Source organism: Eleutherodactylus coqui, chromosome 3 (assembly GCF_035609145.1).
Source record: "Eleutherodactylus coqui strain aEleCoq1 chromosome 3, aEleCoq1.hap1, whole genome shotgun sequence".
Classification (NCBI taxonomy): Eukaryota; Metazoa; Chordata; class Amphibia; order Anura; family Eleutherodactylidae; genus Eleutherodactylus; species Eleutherodactylus coqui.
In genome coordinates this window covers 47,219,978-47,244,912 of record NC_089839.1, presented here as the reverse complement: position 1 = coordinate 47,244,912, position 24,935 = coordinate 47,219,978, and the positions used below count along the sequence as shown (strand labels likewise).

Below are 24,935 nucleotides of genomic sequence, written 5' to 3'. Positions count from 1 at the left end.
CGTCCGCCTCCAGATTCCGCAGCAAATACCTCCCATAAGCATGCAATGTAAAAGCGGGTTGTCATGCCCACGGGCGCAAATCAATTGTGATTATTTTTTTTTCCCCGCTCGCGTGGGTAAAATCTCAGCGTTCTCTATTTTGCACCGGATTCCGTGCGAACGGCTTCCATTGAAATCAATGGTAGCCGTCTGACTCGCGGCTCCTCTGCAATCAGCCTTGTGGTAGGCCTTTGGATGCGTGTCATCGCTTAGTGACGGGGGGGGGGGGGCACACACACACCGGTCAGGCACGTGGTTAGATTCCGCTGCGGGATCTGACCCGGCCACGCGTATTCATCCTTAAAGTTGCCCGTTAATGCTGCAGAAAATAGTCGTATCGCACTTACATTTACATGCGATTGCAATGCAAATAGAAAAAAAATATAACTATAGTTTTTTGCTCTCATGGGTCGCCCAAAAATAAAATGACGCAATCTCAAGAGGTAGTAAATCGCGCACACAAATGGGAGCTTTTAATGCGCAATTTTTTGGCGCATCTAGTAATACACGGAAATTAGGCCTGACAGTGGGCCGTGTAAATGTACCCTGAGTTGTGTTCTGCCGTGTCGGCATGCTCCGCCAAGCTGCACGTAGTGTGGGGGTATCGCGGGCCTTGTTAGCAGGCGCAGAACCCTATTTACTTCCTTAGTAATCCAGGAAAGTGATGTCTGATCCGCGTTGCTGAGAAAAGTGAGACCTGTGGTTTTTTTGGTTTTTTTTCTTCTTTTTAATGTAGATTAGGCCGCGTTCACATCCACAGAAGTTGTGCAAAGCTGGTCGTTGAGTGTAAACGCGGACAGTGACTGAAGAATGCTAATTTGTTTGCTTAAGGTGATGCTATGCGAGCATTAGCGGCTGGCGCTTGTTCTCCGCAGGTGCAGCCTGGCAATTAGTGCTATCACATGCTGCATTCATGTATGGCGGTTTTTGTTTTTTTTTGTAATTCCTCCTCTTACGGTTTTAACTGCAATGAACCCTTTCCAATCCAATTTGTATCCTGGATTTCCTAGGGGGCTTACTCTTTTTCTGCCGTTATACAACGGCGCGATCTGCTGGCTAAAGCCAGTACTGCATGAGGTGACACATTGGATAGGCTCCGAAAGCAGAGAGTCTGGCAACATACAGTAAGAGAACCCCGACGGACGTCTTCCAACATCGGAGCTGTACAGCCTTAAATCATAATGTCTTCAGAGGTCAGACAGTGGATTGGAAAGGGTTAAAAGCGATGTAAAAAAAAAAGTAGTAAAGTATTACAACAGTTTTTGATAAGCGCTTGTGTTGCAGAGAACCGCATGCTTTTTTTTTAACATTGCGGTTGAAAACTGCAACAAAAAGCACCATGTGGGTTGGATTCACACGGGCATATGCACATGAGGGTTGCGGAGTTGCAGAACGAACTATTTTATTTCTTTTTTTGTGCGCTAAAAGACACTTAACGTTTTTCGTGCGCAAGGCATTCATATTTGTATGTGGCAAAAAAATTAGGCAGCGATTGAAAAGGTTAATTAGTTTAATGGCTTTCATGTGTGTTGTTGACCTGCGCAGTTACACGGTGTTTCACGTATCTCCTAGTGTATTGCGCACATATTCGTACATCCACATTAACTTCTATGTGGACTTTTGGTGCACGCTCTTTTTTTTTTTTTCCCCATGACTAAAATACGTATGTTAGGGAACCCATAGAAGTCAATGGGCTCTATTCACTGCGTATTGCATGTACAAATACACCCGTGTGAATTCAGCCTTGCGTAATGGCATTAATTGTCGAGCCGCACCTGTGCCGGCAGGCGCAGCCCGGAAATTATCGGGAAACCGTGGCGCAGCCCGGCAATTATCGGGAAACCGTAAGCGTTACCGGCCTCCACTAGCAATGTAATTACGTATGGGTGGCGTTGATAGAGCACTTATAAAGAACAATGGTCTCTCTCTCGCGTAATAGAACATGCTGTTCTTTTCTGCGCTTGCATACTGTGTAATGCTTACACGCAAATGTGAGTGAAATAGCGTAAGGCAATGTATTTGCCTGCAAATTACTGCGTGTCACGGTACGTGGACATTACACGCATAAAAATGCAGTAAACTTACCCGTGTGACCCCGGCCTTATTCTGTTGTCCAATTTATGTATGTATAAAAACTTGATGAGCGTTTTATGTAAACAGGCAGTCATTCATCTGAGAATGACTGCCTGTTTACTGTGAATGGAGGCGGATAGAAGAATCTCCAGAGGTCCGCCTCCATTCTCCGAGCAACTGCTGCATGTATGTAGCATAAGGTCTCTCTCACACATGTGCGATTAACGTGGCATTTTGAACATCACTGTATAATGCTCCCATTGAAATCAATGGGGCCTCACAGACATGCATTCGATCGTGGCGCTGGAAGGCTTTTCCTAGCACCGCGATTTTCGAGCGCTGTCTGCCCCGTCTTTTGCAGTTTAGCACACCTCATCACCCATCACAATGATGGGGTGCGTTAAAACACGCTGTCTGCCACACTTAGCTGTGGAAAGTAAAATGGCAGAAAAGCACCTCGAGTGAAATCGTGCGTCCATGTGTGAGAGGACCCTTAACCCCTTAATGACACGGCCTATTTTGGCGTTGAGGACCAAGCGATTTTTTGGTATTTTTCCATCTCCATTTTTCAAAAGCCATAACTTTTTTATTTTTCCGTGGACGCGGCCGTGTAAGGGCTTGTTTTTTGCGTGGCGATCTGTAGTTTTTATCTGTGCCACTTTTGGGTATATAGACAATATCGTAAATTTTTTTTTTTTTTTAATAACAGGGAGAGAAAACGCATCAATTCTGCCATAGATTTTTTTTTTTTTTTTTTACAGCGTTAATCATGCAGCATAAATGACACACTAAAATTTTTCTGCGGGTCGGTACGGTAACAACGATACCAAAATTGTTATATTTTTTTTAGGTTTTTACACTTTTTTGCAATAAAACCCCCTTTTTTTGGAAATCTTTTTTTTTTCTCTATAGCTGCATTCTAAGTCCTGTAACTTTTTTATTTTTCTATGTACGGAGCTCTATGAGGGCTTATTTTTTGCGAGACGAGCTGTAGTTTTTATTGGTACCATTTTGGGAAATGTACGGCTTTTTTGATCACTTTTATTGCATTTTTTGTGAGGCAAAATGCTAAAAATTAGCATTTTGCCTCTGTTTTTTAGCGTTTTTTTTTACGCTTTTTGTCGTACAAAATAAAAAGCGTGTTCAACTTTTTGTACACGTCGTTACGGACGCGTCAATACCCAATATGTGGGGTTTTAGTTTTTTTTCCCTTTTTTTATGCTAATATTAGAAAAAGCATAAAAAAGGGGTTTTTTACATTTTTTTTTTACATTTTTATTTTTTTTACACTTTTCTTTTCTTTTTTTTAATACTATTTGAGTCCCTCTGAGGGACTTACATCACTGTGCCTATGATCGCTGTCATAAGGCATGGCAGAGCTACTGCTCTGCCATGCCTTATCGCTTGTACAGCGATAATAGGCACAGGCAATACAGGACGCCAGTGTCTGGCGTCCTGTTGCCATGGTGACAGGCCGGGCTCTCGCGATAACATCGCGAGTTCCGGCCGGAGACACACAGGGATCGCGATCCCTCTGTGAACTCTTTCCCTGCCGCGATCTACTTAGATCGCGGCAGGGAAGGGGTTAACAGCGGCGGGCGCATCTCCGATGCCCCCCCGCTGTTGGAGCGGGACGCCGGCTGTGACTGACAGCCGGCTCCCGCTGCGGGATAGCGCGGGATCACATGTGATCCCGCGCTATCTCCAGGACGTACCAGGTACGTCATGTTGCGGGAAGTACCAGGCTGCCGTGACGTACCAGGTACGTCCAGGAGCGGGAAGGAGTTAAAGGGGTTGTCTCGCGTGGAAACGTTTTTTGGTTTTTTTTCCCCATAGGCCCCCCATTCGGCGTAGGACAAACACAAGGAATGTGTTTAAAAAAAAAATTACATATTACTTAGCTGAATCCCTGCTCTGCGATTTCTTCTTCCTTCACTAAGATGGCCGCCGGGATCTTCACCCACGATGCACCGCGGGTTCTTTCCCATGGTGCACCGTGGGCTCTGTGCGGTCCATTGCCGATTCCAGCCTCCTGATTGGCTGGAATCGGCACACGTGACGGGACGGAGCTACGCGATGACGCGTAGAAGGGGCGGAGCCAGAACGCCGCTCGTGCCTGGACCGAGCAGAAGGGGAGAAGACCGCACAACGCAAGCGCGTCTAAAAAAGCAAGAAGACATCAGAATTAGACAGATCCATGGAGACGGGGACGCTAGCAACGGAGCAGGTAAGTGAATAACTTCTGTATGGCTCATATTTAATGCACGATGTATATTACAAAGTGCATTAATATGGCCATACAGAAGTGTATAACCCCACTTGCTGCCGCGAGACAACCCCTTTAAGCTCTGTTCACACTGGTGTTTTGGCTTCCGTTTGAAAGGGTCCATGACTGATTTGTTTAAGAGGTTTTCCGGGCAAATACTATTGATGACTTGTCCTTAGGATAGGTCATCAATAGTTGATCGCCAGGACCCATAGAATGGTAGAGTTAGAAGGGACCTCCAGGGTCATCGTGTCCAACCCCCTGCTCAGTGCAGGATTCACTAAATCATCCCAGACAGATGTCTGTCCAGTCTTTGAAGATTTCCATTGAAGGAGAACTCGGCACCTCCCATGGTAGCCTGTTCCACACATTGATCACCCTCACTATCTAATTTGTGTCTCCTCCCTTTCAGTTTCATCCCGTTGCGTCTGGTCTTTCCTTGTGCAAATGAGAGTAGGGCTGATCCCTCTGCGCTGTGACAGCCCTTCAAATATTTGTAGACCGCTATTAAGTCTCCTCTCAGCCTTCTTTTTTACAAGCTGAACATTCCCAGATCCTTTAACCGTTCCTCCTAGGACATGATTTGCAGACCGCTCACCATCCTGGTAACTTTTCTCTGAATTTGCTCTAGTTTGTCTGTCTTTTTTTTAAAGTGGGGTGCCCAGAACTGGGCACAGTATTGCAGATGGGGTCTGACTAAGGAAGAGTAGAGGGGGATGATGACATCACGTGATCTAGACTCTATGCTTCTCTTAATACATCTCAGAATTGTGTTTGCCTTTTTGGTTGCTGCATCACATTGTTGACTCATGTTCAGTCTATGATTGATTAGTATACCCAAGTCTTTCTCACATGTGCTGCTGCTTAGCTCAATTCCTCCCATTCTGTATGCTTTTTTTTTTTCATTTTTCTTGCCCAGAAAAATGTATTTTTCTGGGCAAGACTTTGTATTTCTTTTTGCTAAATACCATTCTGTTAGTTGTCGCCCACTGCTCAAGTTTTTTTTTTTAGATCTTTTTGAATACTCTCTCTTCCTAGTGTTAGCTATCCCTCCTAGCTTTGGGTCGTCCGCAAATTTGACTCTGCTGCTTGGGATCCCCACAATCACCTGATCACCAGATCCGCCTCAATGGAGCAGGAGGTGTATATTCGTTGAAATGAATGGTAATGAAGCTATCTGTTACACTTAAAAACTTTGATCCCAATGAGGAGCTGGAAGCGTTCTAGGTGGCTCCGCTTCCGTTGGTTTCATTGGGAGGGAAGCTGCCTATTAGTCTTCCTGCTCCGATCCTGATATATATCATCTGGCCCCACTCCACTATCAGCGGGCTGGGTGATAAAGCTGATACTGGATATCGCAATCAACAGATTCCTGGCAGTCAACTATGGATGACCTATCCTGAGGACAGGTGATCAATAGTATTTGCCCGAGAGCTACTTTGACCCCAGAGGTTTAGCTTGTAAGGCTCAAAGTAGCCGACAGATTCCCTTTAGGCTGGGTTCACACAGGGCGGAAATTCCGTGCGGAATTTCGCTGTGGCAAATCTGCCTGCGTCCGCTAATCCCGGGGGTTGCCATCCATGTGGGCGATATGTGTCAAAAATCTCGTCCACACGGGACGGCCAATCCGTCACGGCAAAGCTGGCGCTGCGGCGCAGATTCCCCAGCCCCAGTATGTCCCCTCGTAATGGCGGAGCCGCCCGCAACGGAAAAGCATGCGACCAAGCCGCTTCAAAACCTGCGAGATTTCTGCCGAGAATACGTCCCGTGGGAACCCAGCCTTAAAGTCCTTTTACATGGAGTGACTTTCTCCAGTTGGCAGTTTCTGATCAACGAAGTTGGTGCTTATCTACACAGTATGATCGTTCTTCCCCTCTAGAGAATCAACGGTGTAGTTGGCCCATCCTCCGTTCACACGCAGAGATGTTCTGTGGGCCATAATATTTTTTTCAGGTGGACTGAAGATTCAATCGGCTGAGGAACAAGATTTAGTCTAATCTCGTACAGCTTCTCGCGGGCAAATAAGCATTTCCACAAACGTTTGTGCCAGATCGTCAACCCATGTTACAGGGCCTTTGGATCCAGATTTGGGTGTTTTTGTTTTTTTCCCCCGGTGGTTGGATCTCCATGATCATGAAGTGATAACATACACTAGCGATACGCCATTAGTTTGAGTGTGACCTATTAAAAGGGTATTCCCATCTCAGTGGCTAGTGTGTCCAATAAGCGATGACAACACTGTGACATGGTAGTTATTGAGTCATGTTGCTCTATAAAGTGATAATATATCCAATGTGTCCCAAGAGTTCGGATGTGGCTTGTATCAGCTAAATCCCTGGCTAGGAAACACTGTTGTATTGAGGTACCCGTTTACATGACTAATTGGTAAAATGAGTTATTTTGGGTGGCTGTCGGCCCGTGTACACACGGCACAGATGGGGCACTGAGCGAGAAGTAGCTCAGTTGGCACTAGTCGCTCTGCTAACTTGTCGAAAAGGAAAGACTACCGAGTGCCTTTTTGCTCGGTGTAAACGGGAATCGCCCTTTATTTGAGCGACTCCTGTTTACTGTGAATGGAGCCGGGTGGGACGGAGCGATCCTGGCCGCTCTGTCTCCATTCACTTGAATGACTATCACAGAGGCGATAGTCGCTGGTGCACCCAACAGTTGTCCAGTGTCCAATGTAAAGGGGCCTTTAGGCAGGTATCCAGCATTATCGGTGTATCTGGCAATGACGTATACATTCATCATATTCTCATTCCTTGGGCAGAAATCACACACGCAGTCTTGATTTTTGAGCCAAAAATGGGAGTTGATTTGAAAAAAAAAAAAGTTTAACATTTGGTTTACCTCTGCCGTAGATTCTACTGTTACCGTTAAAAAAAAAAGGCACAATATGCAATGCTGTTTTTAGGGTAAAATGCCAAACATGATGGAAACCTGTTGGTGTCTGGCATATTGAGTGATTCGGCCCTGCTATCACTTTAATTGTTCTATAAAGGAGCAGAATGGAAGTGGTTAAAGGTCTTGTGTCATCAGAGAATGACCTATTGTATAAATAGTGTTAGGCAAACATTTTTATTTATGTACATTTTTTATGTCACAAATATATATTTTGAAAAATCCTGAGGCTGGTCTCTCACGATTGGATTTGAATTGCGGATTCCTCAATCTCTGTCCACACAGATGATATGCAGGCAATAAAAGACTTGGAATTCCACTGGTTCGCTCACACGTGCGGGTAGGAATTGCAGATTCTGTAAGAAGAAGACAAAGCAGCATGCTGTATTTTACTGTGCATTCTGCCATCAATCTGCATGAGAGAGGGAGAAAAAAATAATGGTTTGGCCTGTGTTCAGCTACTTTCTGTCATTCCCTGCTTGTGATTTTTTTTTTTTCTTCCGCGCAGACGATACGCAGTCCATACATCTACATCCGCATGTATAGGTAACCACTCATAATTGGTTTCCACGATCATGTGGTCTTCCGCAAGTGGAATCCAACCCACTGGTGTGCATGCGGCCTGAGTCTTAGAAGTCTGATACTTCCTGTTCTGTAGAAATCACTTCTCAGCAGTCCTCTTCTTATGGCCGCCTGCAGACGGGCGGCGAGGATCTGGCGGCGAGGATTCTCGCCGCGGGACCTGCCCTGAGCGCCTGCAGGGACCAGCGCGTACTCACCCGCGTCTCCGGCTGTTTGATGTGCCAGGCAGCTGGCGGATGCGCAGACCAGAGCCGGCGGCGGGTGAGTAACGTTTCTGTGCGGGGCTCGCAGAGCCCCGCACAGAATTGGATCATGCCGTGGTTTGTTTGCCACGCGAGATTCTGTGCGGCCAAACCGCGGCCGTCTGCATAGAATTGCGTTTGTTAACGCATTCCTATGCAGGCTTCCAGCGGTGGAAATCCCGCGGGAAATCTCGCCGCGGAATTTCCGCTCGTGTGCAGGCGGCCTATCACAGGCAGAATTGCATACAAGGTGAAACCTACATAGAGCTAACACAGGATCCTCCATTCACCTTTGATGATGGTCATAGCTCACCTCCTCCCCCCATCCCTGCAAAATGACCTCTGCACAGGTCACAGAGCATGCCTAGAACTGTCTCCTGTAGAAGTCAATTTGTCAGCTCCTGTCCATTGTGTGAATGGCCTATGAGGATGCTGTAAAGCAGATATCTGCAGCAAAGAGGAGATGACCGCCCCATAGCTGTAAACAGAAAAAACTATAAAAAATCTACAATCAGAAAATAAAAGCAAATTAGAAACAATGGCCTACGTCTTTCCTATGATACTTCCCGTTTTCATTATAATCCACATGTTGGTTTGGTGCAAACTGTAAGAAAAACTACGAGTGACCTCAGTCTGGTGGTGCGTTCACACATGGCAGATAAACTACAGATTCTGGGGTTGCGGGTGGGAAATCCATAGTGTTTTAGTAGTAATAGAGTGGATTAGACTGGAGGGAGGAAGCCAGCTTCTCTAGGAAACCTCCACCAGACAACCCTGCGGGGACGCCGCTACAACAACAGTAAACTCTGCCAACCAAGTTTTGCATGTCCAGCATAAAAGTAATGGATAAAATTCAAAACTTTGGATCTGTCATTTTAGTGGATTCAGTAAATGGGTGAATACCGGAGAACCACTGACGCGTTTCAGACGTAATGTCCTTAACACATCAGCTGTTCTTTGGTATCTGCATATCTGCTCGACCTGTCATAGTGGATTCAATAAAGTTTTGAATTTTACCCGTAACTCGTCCGCTGGACACGTAAACTTGGCTACACTTCATCCATGCAAACTTTAGTTGTGCTAATTTTGTATTTTATTTTCTAAGGGTGTATTAGAGAAGCATGAGGCTGTATTATATCTGTAGTGTAATGATAATAGATGGGCTTTGTGATAATGAAAATACTGAAGCTTTTTTCAGATTGAGTATTGGAGTCCAGCTATTGTTTTTGGAGAAAATGCTCCCTACGGCCTAAAGGTAGCAGGAGCCGTTGCCTATAGTGCTGTGCAACACTGTTGACAGTCAGCTTGGTTATCTTGCACCTGAAGTGAACTCTGTTGATGTTTTTTTGTGAACCTTGTGCACTAGATATATCCATGGTGGATTTTTCTGCCATGGGTGTAGGCACCATAAGTGTGAGTGAAAATGCATCATTGTGAAACTCATTATTTTCAATGGTTTCATTTACATTTGCAATATTTTCACTCATGCGATGCTGCAAGAGAGAAAAAATTGCGGCATGTTCTATTTTTTATCGATGTCGACCATTGTTTTTAATGGAAGAACTCTGAGATCCCTTGAGCCACGGCTGGGGGAATCCCTTGAGCCACGGCGATGAAGGAATTCTCTGTGGTGATGCGGCTTTTTACATGCTTGAAAATGCGATATCAGGCCATGAATCACAACCAGATATCTCCCTCACCCGTGTGAAACTAGCCCAGGTGTTTTTACAGCTTCACTGCTAGTTCTGCTGTATAATGTCCTTCATGCTGCAGCTTCTGGCAATCTGCTTTCTAGATGAAGACTGGCTCAGAGAATTTCTTTTGAGCCCGTCTTCAGCTAGGGAGCAATGATGGTGCTCTGATGAGTTCTAATGCTGCTTTGCTCTTGCGATTTGGTGTGGGGTCTCTGCACCCAGACCCCAAGTAATCAAAACCTTCGTCCCTATGATATCTCAGGATACTGCTTTACTACAGTAAAACTACTACCGTCAAACACAAGCCATTTCTGAGGGAGTCAGAGCTGAGGTTGACGGGCGAGAAAGGTAGTTGAAACTTTGGTTTACCGACTCCTCGGTGCTGCACTGTACTGTATGTGAGCCATGACTTCAGTACCTCCAGCAGTGAACCCTGTCTGGTGCATTTAGCAGGCTGGTAATTAGCCTTTGTATTGCTGTGTACGTTATCAGCCTTCCTTTCGCCAGTTGGTGATTTTCGGGACAGAGGATGGTTGCCCGCTGCAGGTTGGATCCTTTTGAAAGCTCATGTTCTCTGTAAGTCGGTCCCCGTGTGTAAGCTACTGACGGTGGCATTTGTGATTGCAACATGGACATGTTTGCACAAGCTCGCATACTGTGGGACAGCTGGATGGATGCCTTACTAGGAGACAATGCATTACTGAGACACACACATTCTTTACTTCGGTTACACCAGTCATATCCCTTTAATGTAAAGTAGAGACTGTTTTGTCCCATGATCAAGCCATTAAATGTATCCCTGAAGCCGTGTGCCTGGGCAGTGGGTGAGCTGGGGGTAGTCACAGATTTTTGAGAATGATCAGTATAATTCATGTGAATAGGATTTAACTAAACCCGAGCAGATTAAAATCAACCTTGCAAATCGGGGGCAGAGATTTTTGCAGTGGAAGAGGTTTGTTTTGGTTTTTTTGTGCATTTTCGCTGTGCTTTTTGTAATCGTGACAAAACTGCAGAATAGTTCTACAGTGGTTTTGCCATCATTGTACACTAAAAATATTACTCCTATATACACCTAAAGGAAAGTGCCATTAACTATTTAAAGCAAGTAACAGTTTGGACCAAGGTGGTTTCACATCTGCCCCGGAGGTTCTGCCACAGATCCGGCACATTATGCCGAAAGAGAAAGCACTGCGTGTAGAGCTTTTTCTTCCAGCTAAAAGTCGGGCAGCTGAGCGGAGAGCAAACAGACCCCTTTGGCAATGGCGTGCGGGCGACGCTTTTCGGCCATGGGGGTTCCCCTTTCCTGCTATTCGAATGGAGCAGGAAAGTGGAACCATGAGTGCTGATGTGAAACCACCCTAAAACGGTCTTCAACAGGCATGCCCTGCAGAAGAAATACAAGGGAATTAAACCTGCTAATCCTAATACAAAGGGATGACCTAGTAAATATCTTTGGCTGGGAAAAGTCTAGCCGTGACGCAGAAACTTGATAGCGCATCCCCGTGTGGCCTGAAGAATTTTGACAGTCCGTATCTGTTAAAGGGACAGTAAGTTTTCAGACAACTTCTGCTCATCTACTAGCTTGTTCTTCACTGACTACAAATTCCGCAGTGGAATTCCGCAGCGTGAACATTGAGCTATTGGGTTCAATAGAACCTAATAGCAGCAGTGTAACACCGCGGAATTCCGCGGCGTGAAATAACCCGCGGCATGTCCTATTTGCCGCAGGAATATGGTAGTCAATGGAAGCCGTCTGTCACGCTATACGTCCGCTGTAGCACATATGACACTGCCAGCGCGTCATGCGCTGTGGGCATTAGCACTTATGTTTAGAGAGAAATTCAATAGTCAATCCCTAAGTTCAGGGTGATCCACTATCAAATAGATATAAAGTATGAACCCATGTAGCTATAATAGATGTATTGTAATGATGGCAGTCTCTGCATTTCTTCTGCTTGGTAGTAATCTAGCAATCATTAAGCTGATAGTGGACAACAAAGTCCTGTCTGCCAAGCTATACTGGATACAAAGGTACTTTCAGCTAGTAACCACTTGGCTCTCTATACTAGTAGCACAAGGGTGCAATAACTTTGCCTATCCAAAATACACTAGCAAGTGTCACTGGTAACCAGTCAGTTCTTTATGCTATTGTAGAGACTGGCGTAATAAGCTGACCGTGGACAACCAGGTCCTGTCAGATGCTGTATTAAGTAGAAATGCTTTTCACTACTGACCCCTGATGACAAAAGGATGTAATAACCCTACCTATCATAAATACACTAGCAGATGCTGCTGGCGACCAATGAGTCTATGCTGCATTTGTTTTTATCTTTCCTATCTATAACCTTCTAGGCAGGGTCATTGTATTCCTTTCTCAATAATGGCATAACAGAGCTCACTGGTTGCCATACTTTTTTTCTGCTCCAGTGAAATCTACTAACTTGTTAGTCTCGTCATTTCTGTAGTATATTTACATTAAAAAATTTTCTTCTTTTCCACTGTAAATCATCCTGTTTGAAGAGGCTGCCACAAGGGGGTCTCCTTTTCAGCTTCTCTGCAGTCCACTGTCTGTTGTTGGGTATAGAGCTTCTGTAGTAACAAGGACACAGGGACATTTCCTTAGCAATGGGGAAGGAGCTATTTTCACGGGGGCACTCCACAGTACTCTTTGAGCCTGCAGGTTGACAGATCTGCAGACATTGTGGTAGCTATTTCCACAATGTCTGCCTCTCTTGAGGGAGTCGTGTATACACAATATATTGGGTTTACTCATCATTTGGCTAGATTTATCAAAAATCTCGTCCACACGGGACGGCCAACCCGTTGCAGCAAAGCCGGCGCTGTGGCGCGGATTTCCCGTCTGCAGCATGTTTATCTTTTTTTCTATTGTTTTCGTTGCAACCACGCTTCTCTCTATGGGAGCATTGTCCACAACGGAAAAGCGTGCAGCAAAGATGCTCAAAAATCCGCGGCTAAGTGGTGTGGGTTTTGAAGCTGTGCTTTCTCGGCGGGAATCTCACGTTTTGTTTTTTTTTTTTGCTGCGGCAAAACCGCAAGATTTCTGGCAGGATTCCACCCTGTGTGAACCCAGCCTTATGCAGGGCAGCTGATGGCAGGGACCACACGCTGTGATTCTCCACGGGAGCTCTGATAACTTTGTTTTCAGCTGCAGTCCCAGGAGAGAACAAAGGGACTGTATGCAGATAACAGACCACCTGCTGTTATCTGCATACAGGGAAGGGATCCTCATTTACATGCAAATGAAGCTAATAAGCTACTAATGGGCATTAGTGCCCATTAGCAGCTTTTTGCAAAATGATCGCTCAAACTGTCATTCTCGCTATCTTTTGAACAAATTTTGAGCGATCATCTTTGTGTGTAAATGGGGCTTTAGAACCTTGTTGGCAGGTTTTACTGTAGATTTCGATATGGTGTCTGAAGAAACGTTATGTTTCAAATCTGTCAGCGTGGGGAAAAAAACATGGGCAATGGTAAGTTAGTTTGGTCCTGTGTATTTTTGAAGATGTACTGCCATAATATAGCCATAGACTTCAGTTTGGCTGACAGCTGTCTTGCAAACACCCGTATACGCTCTGCTCCAGACAGGGGATTCTCTCTCAACAACACAAGGATTTGGCATGTTGAAATCGACATTCTTGTTTCCTCTAACATCTTCTGTCAGAGCTGAGTCTGGAGGCCCTCAACACACATTAGTCGACTGGTCCTGCCAAAAGCGGTGTTCAGCCAACGTTAAATGGATTGGTCTCTTGACAACATTTATCAGCTAACCACAGGATAGACACATGTATGATCGTCAGGGGTCCGACACGTTGACTCCACAGTGTTCCTGGTCCTTGGTTCTTTTTATAATCATTAAATATAAAAAAATCTCTAATTTTATATTGGGGTCAGTCAGAGGTTATGAATTCCAGGTGCTGAGGACACCCACAATAGAAGAAATGGGTAAAATCACTCCACTACACACAGAGCTCTTGTTGGCAAACTTTTGTAAGGTAATGTTTGTAGACAATGTACAAAAAGTATAAAAACCCACAAGAGCATCTTTCCTAGGAGAGCTGACAGGCTGTTGAGTACCAGATTGGGTGCGGTGCTCAGTAGAGCTCTTGATCTAGTGATAACTGGTCTTGTTTTTCACAAAATTATAAATTTTTAGTCCTTTGCAAATTTTACCCTTTAGTGACAGCCCCATGGTGTTTTTAGACGCGGGACGTGTATGTAGGGAGATCGTGCTGCAACCTTCTTCCATACATCACGGGTGTCAGCTGTCATCAAGCAACAGCCCCAATAAGCCGAGTGACCGATCGTGGCTTTTAACCTTTTAAATGCCCCCTCAGTGAGATTGCAGGGAGCCATGCAGGTCTCATGGCAGCCGGGAGCCTTCTGAAAGGCCCCAGGGCTGTCTTGGCAGTATGCCTGTCAAGCCATTCCTGTGGGATAGCCTGATAGACTGCCGTGTCAGATTGCCGTATGATGTAATGCTATCCCATTACATCATACTGCAGGAGCGATCAAAGCATCACATGTTGTGGTTCCCTAGGAGGACTAAAACAAAACGTAAACCTAAAAACAAAGTTAAATTAATTATTGGAAAAAAAAAAAGTAATGAAAGTAAACAAACAAAACCCTTATTTGGTAATGCTGCGTCCATAAAAGTCAGATCTATCAAAGTAATGATTTACCACGCACGGTGAACGTCGTCCGAAAAAATTAAATGAACACCAAAATTGTGCTTTTGTTTGGTCACCCTGTCTCCAAGAAAAAAGTGTAATAAAAAGCGATCAAAAAGTCGTATTTATTTAATAATGGTACCATAGGAAACTACAGAACGTCCCGCACAAAATAAGCCCTCACACAAATACATCGACAGAAAAATAACGTTATCGTGCACAGAAGATCGCAGCAGAAAAATTTTAAAAAATACAAGTAGTACAGCAAGTTTGGTATCGTAATCGTACTGACCCATAGAATAAAGTTATCATGATGTTTTTGTTGCACCTTGTGCGCCATAGAAACGAGGCACCGAAAGATGGCGGAATGTTTTTTTTGTTTGTTTTTTTTCCTCTCTACTTAGAATTTTTAAAGTTTTTCAGTACATTATATGGTACATTAAATCATACCATTAAAAAATACAACTCGTCCCGCAAAAAACAAGCCCTCATACAGCGACGTCGATGGATAAATAAAGCAGTTTTGATTTTTTTAAAGGGGGAGAAAAAACAGAAAAGCTTGGACACTAAGGGGTTTTATGGGAGATTGGGATCAGAAAATATGAATTGTCAATATAAGTTGCCCATAGATGGGGGATAACTTTAGATTCTGGTACAACCCCTTTAAGAAATTCCCTTAGCTGCATTCCAAGCTTAAAGGCTGTTGAGCCGATGTTCTCCCAAAACCAATACAATCTCTTGTATCCACATTTGCCAAAGTTTTTCGTCTTTATGGAATGACTTTAAAAGGAGCCTTTTTCATAACCTCTTCAGCCTGAAATTCAACTAAGAAACTTGAATAATCGGAGATGTCCGAAATCAATCGTTTGTCCCTTATCCCCTCAACCTATGTCTTATTGCAACTGCCTGTACCTAGCCTGGAGGACGCACTCTGCTTTTGAAAGACATGAAGAAAACTCGCTCATAACTTTGTGTTTTTTACACTGATTCCTTTTGCTAAAAGAATTTGTCTATCCACAAAGTGATTTATGGTTGAGGGTCTGACTATAGGGATCATGAGTCCCACTTGGTGAATGGATCGATGGTGTACTTGTTTGACCACCACTCCATTTTCTTTTATGGGGCTGAAGGAGATGGCCAAGTTTTGCGCTAGGCTGTATCTGTAAACGGTGAATAAAAAAGTGGTCACGCATGTGCAGCGCCACGCTATTCACGAAGGGCAACTCGGGAGTGCGCAGTTTAACTGATTCTTGGAGTTCTCAGTAGTCAATCCTCTTATTACCTATCATAGATGATTTTGAGGGATAGCCTTGTTGAGCTTGAAGGCACAGTTGTATCACAGGTTCGTGTCCAGTAATGCTGCTAAGCTTCAGCTGAGAATTGTATGTTCCTTATTTGAGGACTTGGTGTTGTAGAAACACATTCACTTGTTAATATCATGTGGTGACAGTGCGGCTTCTTATGGTAAGGAATGCAGTCTATACTACAAACAGCCCACGTCGCTTGTTATATAGCAACACATTGTGCATTAGGTTTAGACTAATCACATTCAATCACGGTAAAAGCATGGCTTCACTTTCTGTAGTAAAATCGCTGGAAATGTGTTAAAGATGTTCAATATTTCAAGATTAATTGCACAAAGGTGCTTAGAGTAACTGCACCTTTAAGAAACTTTTGACATGTCGTAAGTTTTAATCAGTGGTGGTCTGGGTCTTGAATCCCTCTCCCCCCCCCCCCCCCCCCCCCCAATTCCCTACGAATTGCTAAAGTAAAAGGGGTTGCAGCGCTTGGCCAAGGCCTGTGCCTTTTCAGCTGTGATCGTTACCTGTCCTCTTCTCGGAAGCTGGGAAGAAGGCTCCAAGACTTCTATACTCATAAGGCCAATTTACACGCAAAGATAATCTTTCAAAGGATTGAAACTTTGGCAATCTTTTTGCATAACGTTTTAATGGCCATTATCTTCATTTGCATGTAAAGGGGCCTACAGGAACTTTACTGAGCCCAGCAGGTGATTAATCAGCTGTGCAGCTGCATTGTTCTTGTCAGGGCTGCAGGAAAATTAATGTAATCTCCCGACTCCTGTGGAGAAAACAGCATGCAGTCTATTGAGACCCTTTATCTCTCTGCGGCTGAATGATGGATTTTAAGTTCACCTAAAAATCATCGTTTAGATGAAAAGTGCACAATGCCCGTGTCTACAGGTAATGATTATCGCTCATTTTCAGTTATGTGAACGAATTTTGAGTTATAATCCTTACATGTAAACGGGCCTTTATATGAGCCTTCTGGGAAGAGCTGACAAGTAACTATCACAGCTCTCAGCTAAGTGCTTCTTTGTTTCACCATCGGTGAGGGTCTCCGCACTCGGATCTCCACTGATTAAAATTTGCTGTGAAGTGACAAAAGTTTCTTTGGAATGCAGTTACTCATTAAGGGCTTGTTCTGTTACCAAACATTTCTTCTATGGGCTCAGCTGTGCTAAAATAATACTTGACTGTCCTCAGCCCTGCAATCTAGCGCAGCAACCCCACCGCCCTCCCAGCATTTGTTGTGGAGGATGTTGCTACCTGATTGGCCCAGTGTTCTCCTTGTGAACTCCTACCCTCATGGCACCAAGATATGAGCACTAATGCCAGTTCAGAAAGATGGCCTTGCAGCGGACAGGTTCCACCACCCCTCCCCGCCCCACAACAAAGAGCTGGGCTACAGTGCTGAATTGTGGGGCTTGAGGAGAACATCTCCTTAGTTTTAGGATAGCTGGACCCATAGAGGTAATGTCTGGAAACAGGACAACCCCATTAATGTCTCCATTTTACATGATCTGTGCTCTCATATAAGGAAGTTTTCTGCAGACGTTTTTCTAAATTGCAACATTTTTTTTTTAACGTTATTACAGGATTAAAATGTAGTATTTGAACTAATTCATCATCTCTTTCTCTGCAGGCTAATTATTGATCATGGGGGCATTTTTGGACAAACCTAAAACCGAGAAACACAATGCTCACGGAGCCGGAAATGGATTGCAATATGGACTCAGTAGCATGCAGGGCTGGCGTGTTGAAATGGAAGATGCTCACACAGCCGTCGTTGGTATTCCTCATGGTCTGGAAGACTGGTCCTTTTTTGCTGTATATGATGGCCATGCTGGATCACGTGTTGCAAATTACTGCTCATCGCACTTGTTAGAGCATATAACAGATAATGAAGACTTCAGGGCAGCTGAAATGTCAGGATCCAATGTGGAACCTTCTGTAGAAAACGTTAAAAGTGGCATTCGAACTGGATTTTTAAAAATTGACGAGTATATGCGCAACTTTGCCGACTTAAGGAATGGCATGGACAGAAGCGGTTCTACTGCCGTGGCGGTCCTTATTTCACCGAGCCACGTGTATTTCATCAACTGTGGGGATTCTAGGTCTGTACTGTATAGGAGCGGACAAGTTTGCTTTTCCACACAGGATCACAAACCTTGCAATCCAAGGGAGAAAGAAAGGATTCAAAATGCTGGAGGCAGCGTCATGATCCAGCGCGTCAACGGATCGTTAGCGGTTTCTCGTGCCCTTGGGGACTATGACTACAAGTGTGTTGATGGCAAAGGTCCTACTGAGCAGCTTGTCTCCCCTGAGCCTGAGGTGTATGAGATCGTACGAGCAGAAGATGATGAATTTATAATACTAGCTTGCGATGGCATTTGGGATGTCATGAGTAATGAAGAGCTCTGTGAATTTGTCAAGTATAGGCTTCAGCTAACAGATGATCTTGAGAAAGTGTGTAATTCTGTAGTGGACACCTGTTTACATAAGGTAAGTGACAGCAGCGGGGTTTAGTAAACTTGTACAACTAAAATGATTTGTGCCAAGGGTAGTTTTACAATACATGACTGTTGTGCACCTAAAAACGAAGCAACTTTCGGCTCATTTAAACAGGCAGTCGTTCATTTATGAGCAACTGCCTGTTTATTCTAAGTGGAGACGGGCAGCCAGAAGAGATCTCCGTCCCACTCCGTCTCCATTAGGTGCCTAACGGCCATCCCAGCGATAATCCCTCCTGTGCTTTCACACATGAGCAGCAGTCGTTCACTGAATGTAGGCGGTGTGTGCCAGAGACCTTTACGATCATCCTCCTCCATTCGAAGTGAAAAGGCATTAATTCGTAGATGAAAGACTGTTGAAATGAGCCGATTGGTTTTTAGGTGAGCTAAACTCATGACACGTGAGGGATTCTCGCTCACTTGCCTTGTCGGATCCTGTGTTTGCAGGAGACGACAGCCGCCCATAATCGCTCTCGGGCCACTGTCAGGTCATGTAAAATTAGTGGTAGATCGGGATATATGGCCCTTGTGCTGCTGTGTGTCTCTATGGCTAGACTTTAAGGTGACCCTCTCACAGAGTTCATGCTGCCCACACCAATTGGCAGCATGAACCCTGGACAGATATGCCTATTTGTGTTTTACTCTGAAACTACTGCAATTCAGGAAAACAATATTTAGAATTATGTTTTGTTCAGAATAACACATGTACTGAATGGACAGATCTGCCCTGGGTTCGGGCAGCATAAACCTGGTGGCAAGATCCCTTTTTTAAAGGGCGAGTCTTTAAGCATTCTTAACCTTGCAATACATGTGACAGTACTAGGTGTGCGCTGTAGAGAGGAGATAATCTTGCTTTCTGTAGACTGCTTGGCCACCACTTCTTCCCCCCTCCCCCACCCCAAAAGCTGCTTGATTCAAGCAGCTATTACATCTCTTGAGTTGTAAACTAAGTGATAGATCCTCGTTAAAAGTGTTTTCAGAGTTTAAAAAAACATATATTTTGAAATCCTGCTAACCATGTCAATACTTTGTAGCACCTTTTTTCGTTCACCTCACCTGGTCTGTTTAGTCGACTGTTGAGGTTTGTGATTGGTTGCAGCGGCTTGTGATATTCTTCTCACAGGCTGACTCTGCAGCTTGTAAACAGACCCAGCTGAGTCAATGGAGAGATGACGCCGGAGCTGCAAGTATAGGCTGGTTTTATTATTTCTGGGCACGTTCAGCAGGATTAGAAAAAACAAAAATACTTTGCAAACATCTTAAGCTTTTATCATTGTTGAATTAAGTTTTACATACTTAAGGGGTGGTCTCGCGAAACCAAGTGGGGTTATACACTTCCGTATGGCCATATTAATGCACTTTGTAATATACATCGTGCATTAAATATGAGCCATACTGAAGTTATTCCACTTACCTGCTCCGTTGCTAGCGTCCTCGTCTCCATGGTTCTGTCTAAATTCGCTGGCAGCTTGCTTTTTTAGACGCGCTTGCGCAGTCCGGTCTTCTCCTTCCAGCACGAGCCGCTTCAGTGTGCTCCCCGCTACAGCTCTTCTGCGCATGCGCAGACGAGCTGTCACTGCTCGGGAGCGCGCTGGAGCGGCCATTCTGTACCATCCTCTGTTAGAGGAAGGTGCAGAAACTGGAGCTGCCGTCCTGAGAAGCCGCCCAGGTGTCCAGCTGTCCCGAGAAGCCGCCCAGGTAAGTGATGGGTCGGGGGTGATGTTCACTGACAGGTGAAGGCCCCGGAGCCCAGCGCTGGGCTCCGGGGCCTTCACCTGGGCTCCGGAACCTAGCGCTGGGCTCCGGGGCCTTCACCTGGGCTCCGGGGCCTTCACCTGGGCTCCGGGGCCTTCACCTGGGCTCCGGGGCCTTCACCTGGGCTCCGGAACCTAGCGCTGGGCTCCGGGGCCTTCACCTGGGCTCCGGAACCTAGCGCTGGGCTCCGGGGCCTTCACCTGGGCTCCGGAACCTAGCGCTGGGCTCCGGGGCCTTAGTCTGTTGTCGGGGCCTAGCGCTGGGCTCCGGGGCCTTAGTCTGTTGTCGGGGCCTAGCGCTGGGGAGCCGGGAGCGTAGCGCTGGGGAGCCGGGGGCTAGCGCCGGTTACCTGCTGCCTGGCGGTGGGTGACTGGTCGGCGGCTGCGGTGGGTCCGGTCGGCGGCTGCGGGGCGTCGTGTTGTCATGGAGACACAGCTGGCAGCGTCTCGGGAGCGCGCACGTCGGGCTGCAGCGAGCGACGGGAAAAGAGCCGGCGGCCATCTTGGGGAAACTTTTATAAGTTGCTGAAACGCTGGAACGGTAAGTACAAACCAGCTAGAAATGTCATTTACAGGGGGGCTTAGTAATGTATACTTAATGGGGGGGACTGGGCAAAAAAAAAAAAATTCACTGCTTCCTCGAGACATCTCCTTTAAGGGGGGTTATCCAGTTGTAACTATTGATGGCCTCTCCATGGGTCAGGCCTTCAGTAGTATATCAGCAGGGGTCCACTGCCTGGGACACCCATTGATCACTTGACTCATGTACTCGTTGAATGGAAACTTTGCCTGTAATATCAAGCCTGGCCACTATAGTGAGAATAGAGCTGTCTACTTCCAACAAAAATCAGCTCAGTGCGCCAGCCCAGTGAACAGTGGATCTCTACCGATCTACTATTGATGGCCTACTCTAACAATAGGCCATCAATAGTTTATAGCCAGACAACCTCTTTAAAGGATAATGGTCTATCCTTAGGATAGGTAATCAGTATTGCACCTTGGGGATCCAGCTCTCTGCACCTCCGCTGGTCAGCTGTTGGAAGCGGCCTGGATTACTAATGCATGCACAGCTTAACGGGAGCCGTGCATGCATTACCAATCCAGGCTTCTGCAATACAGACAGAGCTGTTAGCTTCTGACTCCATCCACAGTCATAGCGGCTGAATAATAGTTGATCGACGGAGATCTCTAGTGATCAACCATTGATGTCCTAGCCTGAGGCTCCACTATCAGTGGTAAAGTACCAGAAGGCTACCTACACAGGGGAAACCTCGCATCACACTCGCGTGCACACTGCAGGCCATGTGATATGTTTTTACTGTCCGATTTGAAAACCATGGGCAATACAAACCGAGGAGTGTGAAAAGATAAGGCTTCCAGCAATTTTTCCTGCATCGTCATGCAGTGCTGGAAAACGTCGCTCATGTGTATGGCACTATTCAAAATTCTCCCTGATTTCATATTAACTTCAGTGTTTGCACAACAATATAACTTTCTGTTTGTGTTCCGCTATAGGAACAGAGCAAGAAAATGAATGGTGGTGGCAGATCAGTCATATGCCACACACCAACAGTGTCTGTCGGAAACTCATTGACTATAAGGGGTCTGTCAGGTATCTTGCATATTACCTAGTAACCTAGTATGTTAGGCTATGTCCATCCACTTCACTAGCTTTACCCCCTGGTATTCTAGATAGAATATCCAATGGAGACTCCTAGTGCGGACTCTGGCCCCTTTTACATGGAGCGGGTGCATTAGCGCATGACAGTTGTCGCACGGACTGCTGCCCAACTATCGCTGTTCAAGTGAATGTAAGTGGAGTGGGCCCGGGACCTTTTCAGCTCACCCGCCCCCATTCGCAATGAACAGCAGTCACTCAAACTTAAGTGGCTCCTGTTGACACCGACCAATAGTTACTTAGTTTTTAGTGTTGCTAAAAAAAACAAACTCGGACAATTGAGCGACTTCTTGCTTAGTGCACTGTTGGCGGCCACATGTACCATGGACAATTATTGTCCAAATTTGCTGTTTCCTGATCTCTCCACATGGGCAATGCTGCCCAAACATAAAAACGTGTAGTGTCTTAGATTACCAGATGCATTGTGAATGTATATGTATCAATATGTATGTCCCCCTGTAGTGATAGTAGTCACTAACAGAGCTGATCTGGGTCTGCCTGGACCCTGCAGCTCTGCCGTGGCAGCAGGCACCTGGTTGTCACATGGCCACCAGGTTGAATAGCGGAAGTAACACTTCTGCTTTCTCTTAGCACTACGTAGCGCTCGTTCAGCTCTATGTAGCCTGTAAAGAAGGCAGAAGCAGGTAAAAACTAACAGCCGTGGACCTGACCTGCTACACTGCCTTAATTCCGCACCTAATTTTTACCATCAGGCAGGATTAAAGCCCAGGACCAAGCCCTATAAATTTACTGTGCTTAGTTCTAAACTTCTTAAGTCTCGTCACGCTTAAGTCTCTCCACAGGGAGAAACTGTACCCCTTCCGACGTTAAGGCCATCTGCATTGTGGTTTTGCTGTAGTTTTTCCTTTGACCACACTATAGGGGTCCTTAGTGGGCTATCGACTCTTCTAAGCACCAATATTTATCACCTATCCACAGTGGTACCGAGCCACAGAGCACATTCTTAATCACCACTTCATACAAAATTCTGGTGAGAATGAGCATGAAGGAGTCTTGGAGGAACCCCTAGCAATTTAACTTTTAATATCTTGTACCAGAGTCACAAGTTATCCCCTTTCCACAGTTCTCCATTCAGTTCAGTGGGGCTGGTGGAAATACCTAAGCTCTTGCCACTCTATCTCCAGCAATAGCAGTGAAAATGAATGGAGGTTGTGCACAACTACTACTCCTTTCACTGAGGGGTCCAGTAGGCCCACAGTGAGAATGGGGGAACATGAACCCCTATTCTCAAGATCGGTAGGAGGAGTCTCAGTGGTGAGACCCCACAGATCGGCACGGTACTTGCAATTCTGTTATAACCCCTTTAATGTGTAGATTTGCCTCTGTATCTCCTGTTATGTCTCCTTGTTATGTTTCTGGTGAGTGTGGATGTAGGCGAATCACTTCTTTTATGCTCTTATTTTTCTTTTGCAGGATGGTTTGCAGACGTGCTGACAATTTGTCATCGTGCAACATTACATTATATATAAAATGTATTTCTTATAAAATATTATATAAAAGGCATGGTCAAGGATCCTAGAAAAATATTGAGCCAATTGTAAAAATAGCATAAAATAATCATTACTTGGTATACTATCCCTTCCCTGCTCTGGTGCTCTCAACCAGTCTTTACTGTGCTGCCGTGATCACGTCTCATCTACATGTCTTACTGTTCAATGCTTGGTTGTGGCGTCTGTATGTGGTGACGTGACATCACACAGAATGGTAAACAAAGACCATTGGGGGGATTTAAAGGGGTTTTTCTCAGGATAGGTGATCAGTAGTTGATCAGCTGGGGTGCGACGCTCAACATCCTGACCGATCAGCTGAATTCAGTGCTGCTAATCGCAGCGGTCAGAGCGGAAGCACCGACCACTAAACCAAGGTCCGCTGATCAACTATTGATGACTTATCCAGAGGAATAGGTCATCAATAGTATGCTTGCCTGGAAAACCCTTTTTCAAGGTAAGTAATGCTGTTTTTATTTTCTTTCGTCCCCTTGGACCATTTTTTTTTCTTTCTTTGCTTTGGATCCTGCATAGTGCCTTTTTAATATGATGATGGTTGCAGAGTTTGTGTCCTGGAGGCTTACTAAGATGTCTCTTATGTTTTCCCCACAGGAAAGTCGTGATAACATGAGCATTGTGCTTGTTTGTTTTCCAAATGCCCCTAAAGTTTCTGAAGAAGCCATCCACAAAGATGCGGAGCTGGATAAATATTTAGAGTCGAGAATTAAAGGTGTGCGCCTTTCTTTCTTCTTCTATTCCCTTTTCTCTTGCATCCAGCTATGGCAATTCACTATATAGTGTAATGTAAATTCCTGTTTGTCTCAAAACTGTTCTGTTTTTAGCAATTTTGCTGTCAGGGTTTTTGGACATTTTGCACCTCTGATGGCCAGGACAATTTTCACACTTTTGACCTATACAGGTGGTATCCTAAATTATAAAATAACTCGCTAAACACAAAAATATACCTATATTTTCTGACAGCGGACACTTTGCGCAGTTTCAAAATTCCACTTGGCACTGTTGTGCAATTTTGCATCGAAGTGTAATTTTTAGGGGGGTAATGCTCAAAAGGGTTGTACCAAGATTGCAGGTTATCTCTTATCCATTGGGTATAACTTCGGAAATGCACACTGATCTTGAGATTGGGGGTCTGGTGTCTAAGTCTTTCTCATTGTGGGGGTTACTGCACCCCCCCACCCCTCCCACCCCCCTTCCCACAGTGAGGAGGAGACTAAAGAGTGCTGGACGTGCACCAGAGTTCCTTTTCACTTTAATGAGACTGCTGAGAGACCCACTTTGCATATTTCCCTCAACTTCATTGAAATTACTCGAGAACTGACAATGCATGTGCGGCCAGTGCTCCCTTAGTACGTGAGTCTGCAGCGCCGGAGGAAAGAACACCTGACCGGCAATGAAGCCGGTCACATGTTCTTTCCTCCGGCGCTGCAGAGAGACGGCCGTCTTCGGGTATGTCCGTCTGCTGGTGTCAGTCACACGGGCACATCGGCACCGGTGTACGGGTGCCGATGCGCCCATGTGACTGATGCCTAAAAAGGAATAGCCCATGTAATGCACAAATTGCATGTCTTGAAAAGTAAATTTACCCCATAACCCAATATTTTTCCTGGAAGCAGACAACCTGCTGATGGCGGTCAGCAACTCGTCAACATGACTGCAATGTACACCTTTACAACATTTT

The 24,935-nt window shown here is 45.3% G+C and overlaps 1 protein-coding gene across 8 annotated transcripts in view; it reads left to right on the top strand.

The window, feature by feature from the left end:
* Positions 1-24,935, top strand: part of PPM1B (protein phosphatase, Mg2+/Mn2+ dependent 1B) — a 111,109-nt gene that overhangs the window by 71,226 nt on the left and 14,948 nt on the right. For all 8 annotated transcript variants that reach the window (XM_066595561.1, XM_066595562.1, XM_066595556.1 and 5 more), the window contains exons 2-3: positions 17,429-18,288; positions 23,849-23,966. In XM_066595561.1, the coding sequence (XP_066451658.1) occupies positions 17,443-18,288; positions 23,849-23,966 (964 nt within the window). In that variant the 5' untranslated portion in view covers positions 17,429-17,442. The remainder of the gene's footprint in view (positions 1-17,428; positions 18,289-23,848; positions 23,967-24,935) is intronic.